This window comes from Pelophylax lessonae, assembly GCF_965119305.1.
Source record: "Pelophylax lessonae genome assembly, chromosome: 1".
NCBI classification, from domain to species: domain Eukaryota; kingdom Metazoa; phylum Chordata; class Amphibia; order Anura; family Ranidae; genus Pelophylax; species Pelophylax lessonae.
The window spans coordinates 215,844,667-215,858,233 of record NC_138768.1 but is presented as its reverse complement, the minus strand read 5'-3'; the positions used below and the strand labels follow the sequence as shown (position 1 = coordinate 215,858,233).

Below are 13,567 nucleotides of genomic sequence, written 5' to 3'. Positions count from 1 at the left end.
GTACTCACTTTTGTTGCCAGCGGTTTAGACATTAATGGCTGTTGAGTTAGTTTGAGGGGACAGCAAATTTACACTGTTATACAAGCTGTTCCCTCACTACTTTACATTGTAGCAGTGTCATTTCTTCGGTGTTGTCACATGAAAAGATATAATAAAAAATTTACAAAAATGTGAGGGGGTACTCTTTTTTGTGAGATACTGTATACCTTAACACTAAAAGCAGAAGTGGCATCCTGTAAAACAGGAAGACTTTAGCAGCAGCAGATCTTAAGTGTACATGAGCATCAATTAACTTACTGACAGCCATGTAAACCAAGTCTGTTTAGTTTTAAGATTGATTATTTTTACACATATTACCCATCTCTGTGGTAATGTCAAGATGAAATCTACACATGAGGAACACTACAAATTATATAGTAATTTGAAGTGAAATGTTCTGTACCTTCTGTTCCAGGTGAGCTCTTCGAAGAGACACCCTTTGCTCCAGCTTCTGCAGTTCACGCTCATGCTGTGCCTCTGTTTGCATCTTGATCTTGCTCTGGTAGGCATTCAGTAGCTCCATCTCCTGTTGAAGCTGTTGCCTAAGAGCCTGGCATTCTGCTTCCTGAGCCTCGTCCAAGCGCAGCTGCGGCCCAAATAGGAGTACACACAAAACAGCACGTTGTAGGTCCAAAGTTGGTGCAAAGTAGTTGAAGACAAAGGGAGAAAAATAGATTATACAATGACAATAACTGCAAAGAACATAAACATTTATAAGAGTTTTCCACAAAAAGTAGAAAGCTACTGATGTGGACCCTTCAGTTTGGTAACACAATGGATCCACTCTTCCAAAAGCCCCTTCTGCCAAGGACGACCCTACTCACTAAACTGTATCAACACCATAGCCCATAATTACTGAAATATGAAAAAATAGGTATATGGTTATCTTCTGACCTGCCATTTTGGTAAATGGCTGATCTGGGTACGTGTTACTGTAACCGGATGTTTATAATTGTCCTGGTCTATAGAGGCCTTGTGCGTTCCCAATGCCTTTGATGACACGGTCATTAGGCAGTGCAAATCACAGGCAAAATGATCAGGCAACTCTGTGCCTTGTGAGCACTTTAAACCAATCACAGTGAATACAAGTGTAAAGCACTGACTGTGTTTACCTCTTACAGCAGTGAACTGAAGGAAGAAGAGGAAGAGAAAGAAAGACAGCAGCAGGCAAAATAAATCTATTCACTCAAGGTGGGAGGTTTTTAACTGTCACTAACCACCAGTGAATGTGTTTTTTTTTTTTTTTTGCTTTTTAAAGTTGGGGAGTTTAAAGTGCCACTGACTATCAATGATTTAACGGAGGGGGTTTTTGCTACTAAGCGTAATGCTTACGGTGGGATTCAATGCAACACAACCACACCTACTTTTTGTTTGAAGACTTTTGTTTCAATAAATTACTTTAATGATGATGAATGATATGAAAAAAAAAATTAAAGATACAAGGTAAGTATAGGCAATTCTAAGTGTGTGGTCTGTTGTGCTTTATATAGTAAAACAATTCAAAAGAACTGTGGTTATTTAACACCAAAAGAAAGTTTTGTCTCAAAAAAAAAAAATCCCATTTCTTTGGGTATAATTTACAGGTGCATCTCATGAAATTAGAATATCAAAACGTTGATTTATTTCAGTAATTAAATTCAAAAAGTGAAACTCATTTTATATAGATGTGTTACACACAGGGTGATATATTTCAAGCATTTTTTTTTTTTTAATTTTGAGGATTATGGCTTACAGCTAGTGAAAACCAAAAATTCAGTATCTGAGAAAAGTAGATTATTACATAAGAACAATAAAAAAAAAAAAAGGATTTTTAATACAGAAATGTTGGCTTACTGAAAAGTATGTTTTAATGTACAGTATAGTATGCACTCAATATTTGGTCAGGGTAACTTTTGCATGCATTACTGCATCAATGCGGCGTGGCATGGAGGCGATCAGCCTGTGGAACTGCTGAGGTGTTATGGAAGCCCAAGTTTCTTTGATAGTGGCTTTCAGCTTGACTGCATTGTTGGGTCTGGTGTCTCTCATCCTCCTTTTGATAATACCCCACAGATTCTCTATGGAGTTTAGGTCAAGCGAGTTTGCTGACCAATCAAGCACAGCGATACCATGATCATTAAACCAGGTATTGGTATTTTTGGCAGTGTGGGCAGGTGTTAATTTCTCTACACTATGTTCAAAATAAATGTTTATTATAGAAAATAAAGAAAAATAAACTTACATTAAATAAAGTGCAACAATGGTACATTTCCAAAATTAAAGCGGTTGTAAACATGAAAAAAAAAAACCTGCAAGACAAAGGCATAATGAGCTAGTATGCATCGCATACTAGCTCATTATGTATTTACCTTAGAATGAAGCCGCGACACGGACCCCCGGACACCACTGTGGGAGCTGACATGATCCCTCGGCGTCTCTTGCGGGAGCGGCGGCTCCGGCGCTGTGATTGGCCGGAGCCGCAATGACGTCACTCCCGCGCATGCGCGCGGGAGTCATTTTCCGGCAAGCTCCCGGCATGGAAAGCTGAAGGTCTGCCGGACCTTCAGAGCGCATGCGCCGCTCGCGTGAGCGGCTGCATGCAGTGCAAATATCTCCTAAACCGTGCCGGTTTAGGAGATATTAATTGTACCTACAGGTAAGCCTTATTATAGGCTTACCTGTAGTTAAAAGTGTCAAAAAGCGGTATACTACCGCTTTAAGGTTTTCATGAATTAACATATTATAACATGTGCAACAAATGTCTTCTTAGCTGAATAGTTTAATTAAAAAGATACACAAAATAAAAAGCTCTGACCAGCATGGTACAAAATTATGGTCCTAGAATTTGCTCTCACTCCGATGATACCATACATATGCGTCGCGTTTTTTTATTGTTTGCATACCTGTGCTCGTCCTACATAACACCCTACCTGGATGTGCTTTACAATCATTTTTTTTTTAATAATTTTTATTTACTTTATATAATTTTCACTGACCACCAATGTAAGGGGGGGCATCCTCCCATCGACCACCATTTTGCAAGGGGCATTATTCCTACAGGCCACCAATGTAAGGGGACGTTCTCCCCACTGACCACCAATGTAAAGAGCATTTTCTTCACTGACCAACAATATAAGGGACATTCTTCTCACTGACCACCAATGTAAAAGAGCATTTACTTCACTGATTGACAATATAAAGGGGCATTTTTCTCACTGACCACCAATGTAAGAGACATTCTTCTCACTGACTGCCAATGTAAGAGACATTCTTCTTACTGATCGCCAATGTAAGAGACATTCTCCTCACTGACCGCCAATGTAAGAGATATTCTTCTCACTGTCCACCAATGTAAGAGATATTCTTCTCACTGACCACCAATGTAAGGGGGGTTCTTCTCACTGATCACCAATGTAAGGAGGGTTCTTCCTACTGACCACCAATTTAATGGGAGTTCTTCTCACTGATCACCAATGTGTAGAGACATTCTTCACACTGACCACCAATGTAAGAAGACATTCTTCTCATTGACCACCAATGTAAGAAGACATTCTTCTCATTGACCACCAATGTAAGGAACATTCTTCTCACTGATCACCAATGTAAGGAGCATTCTTCCCACTGATCATAAATGTAAGGAGCATTCTTCTCACTGACCATCAATGTAAGGGGGACATTCTTCCAACTGACCACCAATTTAAGGAACATTCTTTTCACTGACCACCAATGTAAGGAACATTCTTCTGTAGCATGCTCCTAATGAGACAACGGATGGGGTCCTGGGGTATTTCCTCACAGATCTGGACCAGGGCATCACTAAGCTCCTGAACAGTCTGAGGTGCAACTTGGCGACGTCAGATGGACCGAAACATAATGTCCCAGAGGTGTTCTATTGGATTTAGGTCAGGCGAACATGGGGGGCATTTAATAGTATCAATTCCTTCATCCTCCAGGAACTGGCTGCATACTCTTGTCACATGGGGCTGGGCATTGTCGTGCACCAGGAGGAACTCAGGACCCACTGCACCAGCATAGGGTCCAAGGATGTCATCCCAATATCTAATGGCGTTCAGGGTGCCTAGCCTGTAGAGGTCTGTGCGTCTCTCAATAGATATGCCTCCCCAGACCATCACTGACCCACCACCAAACCGGTCATGCTGAACGATGTTCCAAGCAACATAACGTTCTCCACAGCTTCTCCAGACCCTTCCACGTCTGTCACATGTGCTCAGAGTGAACCTGCCCTCATCTGTGAAAAGCAAAGGGTGCCAATGGTGGACCTGCCTATTCTGGTGTTCAATGGAAAATGCCAATCAAGCTCCACAGTGCCGGGCATTGAGCACAGGGCCCACTAGAGGAGGTCATTTTTTAGGGCTCTGGCAGTGCTCATCTATTTCCTCCTTGCACAAAGGAGCAGATACCGGTCCTGCTGATGGGTTAAGGTCCTTCTATGGCCTTTGCAACCTCTATAGGGTCCAGGTATCGCCTCATGCTACCAGTAGTGACAATGACCCTAGCCAAATGCAAAATTAGTGAAAAACAGTCAGAAAAGATGAGTAAAACAATTTCAGTGGCCTCCACCTGTAAAACCATTCCTGTTTTGGAGGTTGTCTCTTTGTTGCCCATATAGTGCACTTGTTGATAATTTCATTAACATCAAAGCAGCTTAAATTGATTAACAATCCCCTCTGTTACTTAACTGACCAGATCAATATCCCAGGAGTTTGACTGACTTGATGCTATACTCTGATTAAAAAGTGTTCCTTTATTTTTTTTTTGGGCAGTGTATATAACATTGATATCTGTACATGAGTGGCACTGAGCAAAAAGGAACACTCATTCAGCCTGGTTGGTAATTATAGACATACAATAAACTGCTGTGATTACATTAAACTGCGTGATCAGGGAAGTCATCACAAATTATGAGAGCCCTTACACAGCTTTAGGCCTGGGCCCCACCCGTGCCTGACTGCCAACATTCCCCAGGGCCTGCCCCCCTCCCACCAAATTTCCCAGGGCCTGCCCACTGGCCATTCCCCCAAATCTGCCCACTGGCCAGAGTTTTTACCACCCAACCGCACCCTCTTTAACTGCAGTGGCCAGGAGGGTTCAAGTGTTGCAGCCGCAGCAAGAATTATACACACGGTCACACACCGGTGTAGCGCCTGCCAAGTGTAACCTATTCAAGTGAAATGCACTGCAACTGTGTGCAATTCATACAGTTGCTGTATGCTAGTGTCGGATCCAAAGGGGTAAAGCAGGTGGTGAGGAGCTAATAAAAAGCCGCCTCACCACCTCCTTTACCCCCTTGGTCGCTGTACTGCACAAGGGTTCAGAGCGCTTGCAGAGCAGCCCCACTAACTTCAATGGGTCACACATTGCAGGTGCTATACCTGTAAAGTGTGACAGTGTGAATAATTCCTGCTGCGGCATGTGTACACCCCTGGCCACTGCAGTTACAGGGGGTGCGGTAAAAACAGGGTCCAAACTGCAAATGTAATCAAGTCCTTACTCTCCTGAGCCCCTTATCATAGTTTCTTTTTAGGAGACCCCTGGGGATGCTGTGGAATGAGGCGTGAGGGACGCCGTGGTAGGAGGACTGAGGGACGCCGTGGTAGGAGGACTGAGGGACGCCGTGGTAGGAGGACTGAGGGACGCCGTGGTAGGAGGACTGAGGGACCACGTGGTAGGAGGACTGAGGGACCACGTGGTAGGAGGACTGAGGGACCACGTGGTAGGAGGACTGAGGGACCACGTGGTAGGAGGACTGAGGGACCACGTGGTAGGAGGACTGAGGGACCACGTGGGAGGAGGACTGAGGGACCACGTGGGAGGAGGACTGAGGGACCACGTGGGAGGAGGACTGAGGGACCACGTGGGAGGAGGACTGAGGGACCACGTGGGAGGAGGACTGAGGGACCACGTGGGAGAAGGACTGAGGGACCACGTGGGAGGAGGACTGAGGGACCCCGTGGGAGGAGGCCTGAGGGACCCCGTGGGAGGAGGACTGAGGGACCCCGTGGGAGGAGGACTGAGGGACCCCGTGGGAGGAGGACTGAGGGACCCCGTGGGAGGAGGACTGAGGGACCCCGTGGGAGGAGGACTGAGGGACCCCGTGGGAGGAGGACTGAGGGACCCCGTGGGAGGAGGACTGAGGGACCCCGTGGGAGGAAGACTGAGGGGAGGAGGACTGGGGGACCCCGTGGGAGGAGGACTGGGGGACCCCGTGGGAGGAGGACTGGGGGACCCCGTGGGAGGAGGACTGGGGGACCCCGTGGGAGGAGGACTGGGGGACCCCGTGGGAGGAGGACTGGGGGACCCCGTGGGAGGAGGACTGGGGGACCCCGTGGGAGGAGGACTGGGGGACCCCGTGGGAGGAGGACTGGGGGACCACATTGGGAGGAGGACTGGGGGACCACATTGGGAGGAGGACTGGGGGACCACATTGGGAGGAGGACTGGGGGACCACATTGGGAGGAGGCATGGGGGACGCAGTGGGAGGAGGAATGGGGGACGCAGTGGGAGGAGGAATGGGGGACGCCGTGGGCTCCGAGATGACTTGGCTCTGTTTGCAGCCTCCAGCTCTCTTACCAGCTGTCCCACGCGGCAGTATACTGTGGCCCCTCCTCCTCCAGAGACAGAGTCTCTCAAGGGCCCCCCCTGACCCCGGGCCCTCGGGTAGTGCACGAGCGCCCGAATGGTCAGTCTGCCCCTGTGGAGTTTGCATGTTCTCCCTGAGGCTGTGTGGGTTTCCTCCAGGTACTCTGGGTTCCTCCCACACTCCAAAGACATGCTAGTAAGTTAATAGGATCCTGTCTAAATTGGCCCTAGTATGTGTACTTGTTAATGTGAGTTAAGCCTAGTGCACTTGGGCCGAATGTTGAGCGGTATCGACCAGTTCAATAGAAACCAGCTAACATTTGGCCTGTGTATACTGCAGCCGGTCCCAATAGAAGCCGACCGTTAGGCAAGCTTCTGTCGAAGGGGCATGACAGAAAAAGTGCTGACCGGAGTGTTCAGAACACAATAGCACAGCAGGGAAGATCGCTGTACTAACATTGCATAGTTAGTAAAGCGGCTCCACCTGAGCAGTCAGTTTTTTTCCGTTCAGCCTGCTGGGTTGAAAAAAAAAAAAACCTAGTGTACTGCCCCCACCTGTAATAAACAAAAAATTAAAAAGAAAAAAAAAGCAGAAAAATAACAGTTAAAGGGAAAGAATGAATTAATTAGGACTGATTAGCGCAAACTAAAGATTAATGAAGGGGTAAATGGACAAATAAGAAAATAAAAACAACTTGCTCCTGAAAGGTCCTGTTGAAAAATCCTGCTGGAAAACCAGCATTCGATCAGTGGTTGCAGCCACTGGCTGTAGCACTGATATGTGAATACTGACTGGGGGAGTCCCCGTTGTCAAAATACAATAAAAAACAGCAGGAGAAATGGCTTGCGTGGATGCTGCTTAATAATGTTAATTTGTGTTTCTCCTGTCTGAACAGAGTTGATAGAGTTTTTTTTTTTTTTAATTTACAGCAGCAGCTGCTAGAGCTGCTGTATTTACACAGCAACTCTCAGCTCCATTTTAAGAGCAAAGAGCGGACAACAAGTAGGAGTGGGGGACACAGCAAAGTGACATAAGCGCTGGGCATGCTACACATGCCGAGCACATTTCTGGGTGATCAAAAACCTAGAATTCTACTTTAAAGCTAGAGACAGTAAAGTAGGTAACATTTTCAGACACGTTTACTTAAAGAGGATCTTCAGTCCCGCTACAAAAAAATTCAAAGTCAGCAGCTACAAATACTGTATCTGCTGACTTTTAGATAAATTTAGATCTTTTCACAACCAAAGGAAATTGCATCCTGACATAAAAGGTTTATGAAGGAATTATTCAATAAAGCAAAAAGCAAAGTGCAAGAGCACATAGGAATAAATCACAATTCTATCACTGATCAGACTCCATTTAATGGTTTTCATGGCTTATTATTTGCACATAATCAATGCGGTCTCCAATTCCATACTAAACAAAGCCACTGCATGTCTAAGAGGCAAGCATCAATACTTGCACTGTTGGATCCTGTGCTCAAAGTACAGTAGAGACTACAAGAGACTACATGTATGCTGAGTTTGAATGTTCTTGGCATTTGTCTGCTTGGGTTTCATCTGAGTATTTTGGTTTTCACTCACAACCCAAAAGCAACTGGTAACCTAACTAGCATCTAAAAATTCAGCCCTACGTTATGTAACTCTGGTTACCATTGTGAGCTTCTATAGATAAGGAAGTGATATGAATGGTTCTCTGAGTGCCGGTTCACATATCAGCGATGACAGACATCTCATATGATTCACAGTGCACTGCTCTGCAAATTAAACGCGATGTTTGTGCGATGAAAATTCAGCCATACAGATTGTAATGGCTGAATTTGCATCACATTCCGACACAACTCGCACAGGACCCTTTTTTGGGTCCGCACCAAAATCAGATCGCATGGGTGTTCACACCTATACGATCCAATTCATGTCCGAACTGACAGTTCGCACTGAGATATGTGAACTCATCTGGGGGTGTCGTTAACTTTGTATTGACACCTCCAGCGATTTGCATATGGCAGTGTGAACTGCCTGCGTGTTTAATGCGGTGCGGGAACCCGCAGTGGATTTTCAGGGTTCCTGCATCGCATATGTGTGAACCGGGACTGAACGTTGAAAATATAATTATTGTTATGTGTTGACACTTTACGATTACAAATAAATAATAATACACTAACACATTTTTAAAGAAAACTCTCAGGCGTTAAATCTGTAACTCTAAGGGCTCTTTCACAAGGTCCGCCTCCGTAGGCGGATCCGTGCTGCTCAGCGGGGATCGATCCGCTGAGCCGGGGATGACAGCTCCGTCTCCGCTTGAAGTGCGGAGAGGGAGGTGTCACAGCTCCCGCTGCTCTCTATGGGGGATCGGATGAGAGCGGACCACTTGTCCGCTCTCATCCGATCCGATCCCTGAACGGATAGAAAAATAGGGTTTCCATCCGTCCAGATTTCACGGACAGGATCGGATGCGGATGGCAGCGTGTGTCAGCGGAGGTGTCTCCGCTGACATCCGCTGCCCCATAGAGCTGCATGGAGGACCAGATCAGATCCGCCTAAAAAACTGACAGGCGGATCTGATCGGATCGCCCGCGTGAAAGAGCCCTAAATCTGTTAAAAACTGATAGAAAATACAAAAATGCCACCTAGGTCATTTTTTCTTGCTTATTAAAAAGTACACTTTACTTGATCCATGTTGGAACCAATGACAGAATACATAGAATGCGGAAACTCATTAAGAATAAAGTTAAAGAACTAGGCTGCAAGTTGAAGGAAATGACCTCCAAGGTGATAGTCTCTGAAATATTGCCTGTTCCATGCGCAATACATGAAAGGCGGGGAGATTAGAGAGCTGAATGCATGGCTAAACACCTGGTGTAAGAAGGAGAGATTTGGGCTTCTAGAGCACTGGGCTGACTTTTCACTGTGGTACAACCTATATGCTAAAGATGGTTTGCATCTAAATGGAAGAGGATCTGCTGTGATGGGGGGAGAGGTTTATGGGAAGGCTGGAGGAGTAATTAAATTAGGATTGAGAGGGAGAAGGAATTAGATTATAATGGGTGAGACAGGCCAGACAGGGGTAAGTTCCTATTGGTGGGTGGAATGGGGAAAGATGAAGGGAGGGCTATTGCAGGTGATATGAGGGTTCCCATGTTGCAAACAACCATTGGAAGACGCCATATCTCTGACAAAACGCATCAAGTTGTAACGCACGCTGCCTCGCTCTGAGCCCATCGGTGAACCGCACGCCAAGTTCCCACTTCCGGGTACGGTAGTATGGCGCGAGCTTCACCTACAGAACCCGGAGAACAGCCGCGAGGCTGGAACTAAGTCTGTAAGGGCACGAGCGGAGACGTTGTTTTCCAGTTTTATCCTGTTTTGAGTGTATGATTTGCAGTGGCTTTTTAACGTTTTTTACGTTGATGTTCGTGTGAAGAGTTTAAAAATAAAGGAGTTTTTAACCTTCTACACGATGAGGAGCCTTCTTTCTTCTACATTTTGAGCCACAAGTCGTATCCAGAGGACCCCTACATACCAACAGGAACCTGGAGCATATGAGATCAAGCGCAGACTAATTCTTGCTGGCGTATGCCAACAGGAATCCACGGGATCTGGTAAGTGAGCTACCTTACCATTTGGCACCGGAGGTGAAGTGGAGGGTCACACCACTTCTGCATCAGCACTTTACACTGAAAGGACTATACTGCACTCCTTTCCAGCACAATATTATGGACTACAAATAAACCACTGGCGTTAGTCTCTGGTTTTCAGATTATAATTTTATACAAATGTGCACATAATATAGGTTATTGTATTACTTTTATGAGTTCACAGCCAGCACATTAATGCACTTTATGGATGGTATTCACAGACTCAGTTAACATTTGCACTTTAATATATTGATGGTGACATTTTTTGCTGCTATATTTTTTTAATACACAGTTTATATGATTTTATATGATTTATATGAGCATAAGGCACTTTTAATTGATCATAGTATAGTAAGCAGGGGTGTTGTACAGCCCCCACCACCAGTGGTTAGCGCAGTTATATCCAACTATTTTGCACATATCTAACTATATATATATATATATATATATATATATATATATATAGTTTTGAACTTGCGGCTTACCATTTCAGAAATTATATCCCAGAGGCGCGAGTGATAACACACATACATTGGAAATGGTACTATTGGTACTAAGATAAAAAAAAATACGTATGCAAATTGTGACAATGAATTTAAGTGTTAGTTCACCAATTCCAGAAGTCTGCCAAGCAAAATAGGTACGTTTTTGGTGCACAAAGAGAACAGTGATTTAATTGGTATTTCTGAATCTTGGCTTCAGTCTTCACATGACTGGGCTATTATTACTCCTGGCTAAACACTCTTTCGAAGAGACAGGGTAAAAAGTAAAGTTGGTAATGTCTATCTCTATTTGAGAAGTGATCTTAAAGAGACTGTGAATGTGGACCTAGTTTATTGAGAGTGTGAGGAGGCTGAAGCATTATAGGTGGAACTGCACATGGGTGTGTGTACTACAAAGGTTATCAATGGAGTTTGTTATATGCCACCCGATGTTGATGAGGAGGTGGAGACAGCTACTTGAACAGATAGAAAGGGCTGCGAGGGCTGAAGCAGTGATAATAATGGGGGACTTTAACTACCCGGAAATTGATTGGAGTAATGGAGTTGCAGGAACTGTTAAAGGGCAAAAATATATAAACCTATTTTATGGTCCATTCATAGAAGCCCCTACTAGGAATGATGCTCTGCTGGACCTGGTAATCTCAAACCATGCACAGCTTATTATTATTGCTGTTATAAAAGAACATCTGGGTAGCAGTGACATAACATGATTTCAGTTAATATTAGCTGTAAGCAACAAACATACACTGGAAAAATAAAAACACTTAACTTTGAGAGCAAATTTTCTGAGGATGAGGGCTGCTCTCCAAGTCTTAGACTGGGGGAATATTGGCATTGATGAACACAGAACAGAAATGGGAATTATCCAAAAAGACTGTATGTGAACACACTGCAAAATATATTCCCATGGGCAAGAACTTTAAAAGGCTAAAAATAAAACCTATGTGGCTCACGGCCAAAGTTAAAAAAGCTATACATAACAGAAATAGCTTTTAAAAGATATAAAAATAAAGGAACACTATCATCATTTAAATAATAATAGTTTACAAAGAATATATATACGTAAAATCGAAATTAAGGCTGCAAAAATTCAAAACGAATGTCAGATTGCAAAAAATAGTAGGACAAACGCCAAACAATTCTTCAAATATAATATTAGTAAAAAGGTCAGGTCTAAGCATATTAGCCCTTTACAAAATACTCTAGAGTGGGTCACTGGGGAGAAAGAGAAGGCAAATTTATGAATTTACTATAGAAGTAAAACTAACAGGTCTATAGTTACTTGGTAAAGACTTTGATCCCTTTTTAAATATAGGCACCACATTGGCCTTATGCTAGTCCAGTGGTATTATTCCAGTCCTTAAAGAGTCCCTAAAAATTAGAAACATTTGCTTTGAAATGACAGAGCTCAATTCTTAAAGGATTTGTGGGTGTATGCCACCTGGATCCTGTGCTTCATTCACCTTTATGCTTTCTAAATATTCTTCAGTCCCATGTATGCAAAGGAGCATGGGGGAGCTCATGGCAATAATGGGGATGGTACTGACACAGCCGAAAATGATCCACGGCTCTTTAGGGACTGGAATAGTACAACTGGACTGGCGTAAGGCCAATGTGGTGCCTATGTTTAAAAAGGGATCAAAGTCTTTACCAAGTAACTATAGACCTGTTGGTTTAACTTCTACAGTTGGGTAGATACTGGAAAGTTTAATAAAAGTTTACAGAGTAGTTCCTGCTGGAAAAAAATATTTTAAGCAACAGCATGTATTCATGAAAGACAAACGTTGTCAGACAAATCAGATTTTTTTTTATGAGGAGATAAGAAAAATCTTGGACAGAGGGGTGGCTGTAGATGTAGTATACTTGGAATTCCCAAAAGCATGGCTAATGTGTGAGGTTAAGTCTACAGGCCTGGAAAAAATCATTTTATAAATGGACAGAAAACTGGCTAAAAGAAGACTGAATTCAGAGAGAAGTAGTTAATGATTAATACTCTGAATGGTCTAAGGTTATCAGTGGTGTACCCCAAGGTTCAGAGTTGGGTCCCCTACTTTTTAATATACTTTTAAATGATTTAAGGTCTGGAACTAAAAGTAATTTTTTAGTCTTTGCAGATGACACCAAGCTATGCAGTGGAATAACGTCCTTACAGGAGATCTCCATCTTACAAGCCAACCTCAATGCAGTGTTTAATTGGGCAACTAAACATGGCTAATGTGTAAGTCTTTAGGCCTAGAAAAATCAGTTTATAAACACATAGAAAACTGGTTAAAAGACCGAATTCAGGGAGTGGTGGGCAATGATTCATACTCTGAGTTGTCTAAGGTTATCAGTGGTGTACCCCAAGGTTCAGTGTTGGGGACCTTAATCTTTAATGCATTTATAAATGATTTAGGGTCTGGTACTAAAGTATTATTTCAGTCTTTGCAGAGGACACCAAGCTATGCAGTGGAATAACGTCTTTTTTCCAACTCCAACTTACAAGCCAACCTCAATGCACTGTTTAATTGGGCAACTACAGTGCCTTGAAAATGTATTCATGCCCCTTGAAATTTTCCACACTTTGGTCATGTTACACCAAAAACGTAAATATATTTTATTGGGATTTTATGTGATAGACCAAACCAAAGTGGCACATAATTGTGAAGTAGAAGGAAAATGATAAATAGTTTTCAAATTGTTTTACAAATAAATATGTGAAAAGTGCAATTACAGCTGCAAATCTTTTTAGGTATGTCTCTACCAGCTTTGCACATCTAGAGAGTAAAATATTTACCCATTCCTCTTTGCAAAATAGCTCAAGCTCTG

General features: G+C 43.5%; 1 protein-coding gene across 4 annotated transcripts in view; it reads right to left on the bottom strand.

Annotated features, from left to right (window-relative positions):
- The window catches only part of TAOK3 (TAO kinase 3), a 591,636-nt gene that overhangs the window by 16,381 nt on the left and 561,688 nt on the right, over positions 1-13,567 (bottom strand). For all 4 annotated transcript variants that reach the window (XM_082255475.1, XM_082255477.1, XM_082255478.1 and 1 more), the window contains exon 20: positions 443-625. In XM_082255475.1, coding sequence (XP_082111601.1) covers positions 443-625 — 183 coding nt within the window. The remainder of the gene's footprint in view (positions 1-442; positions 626-13,567) is intronic.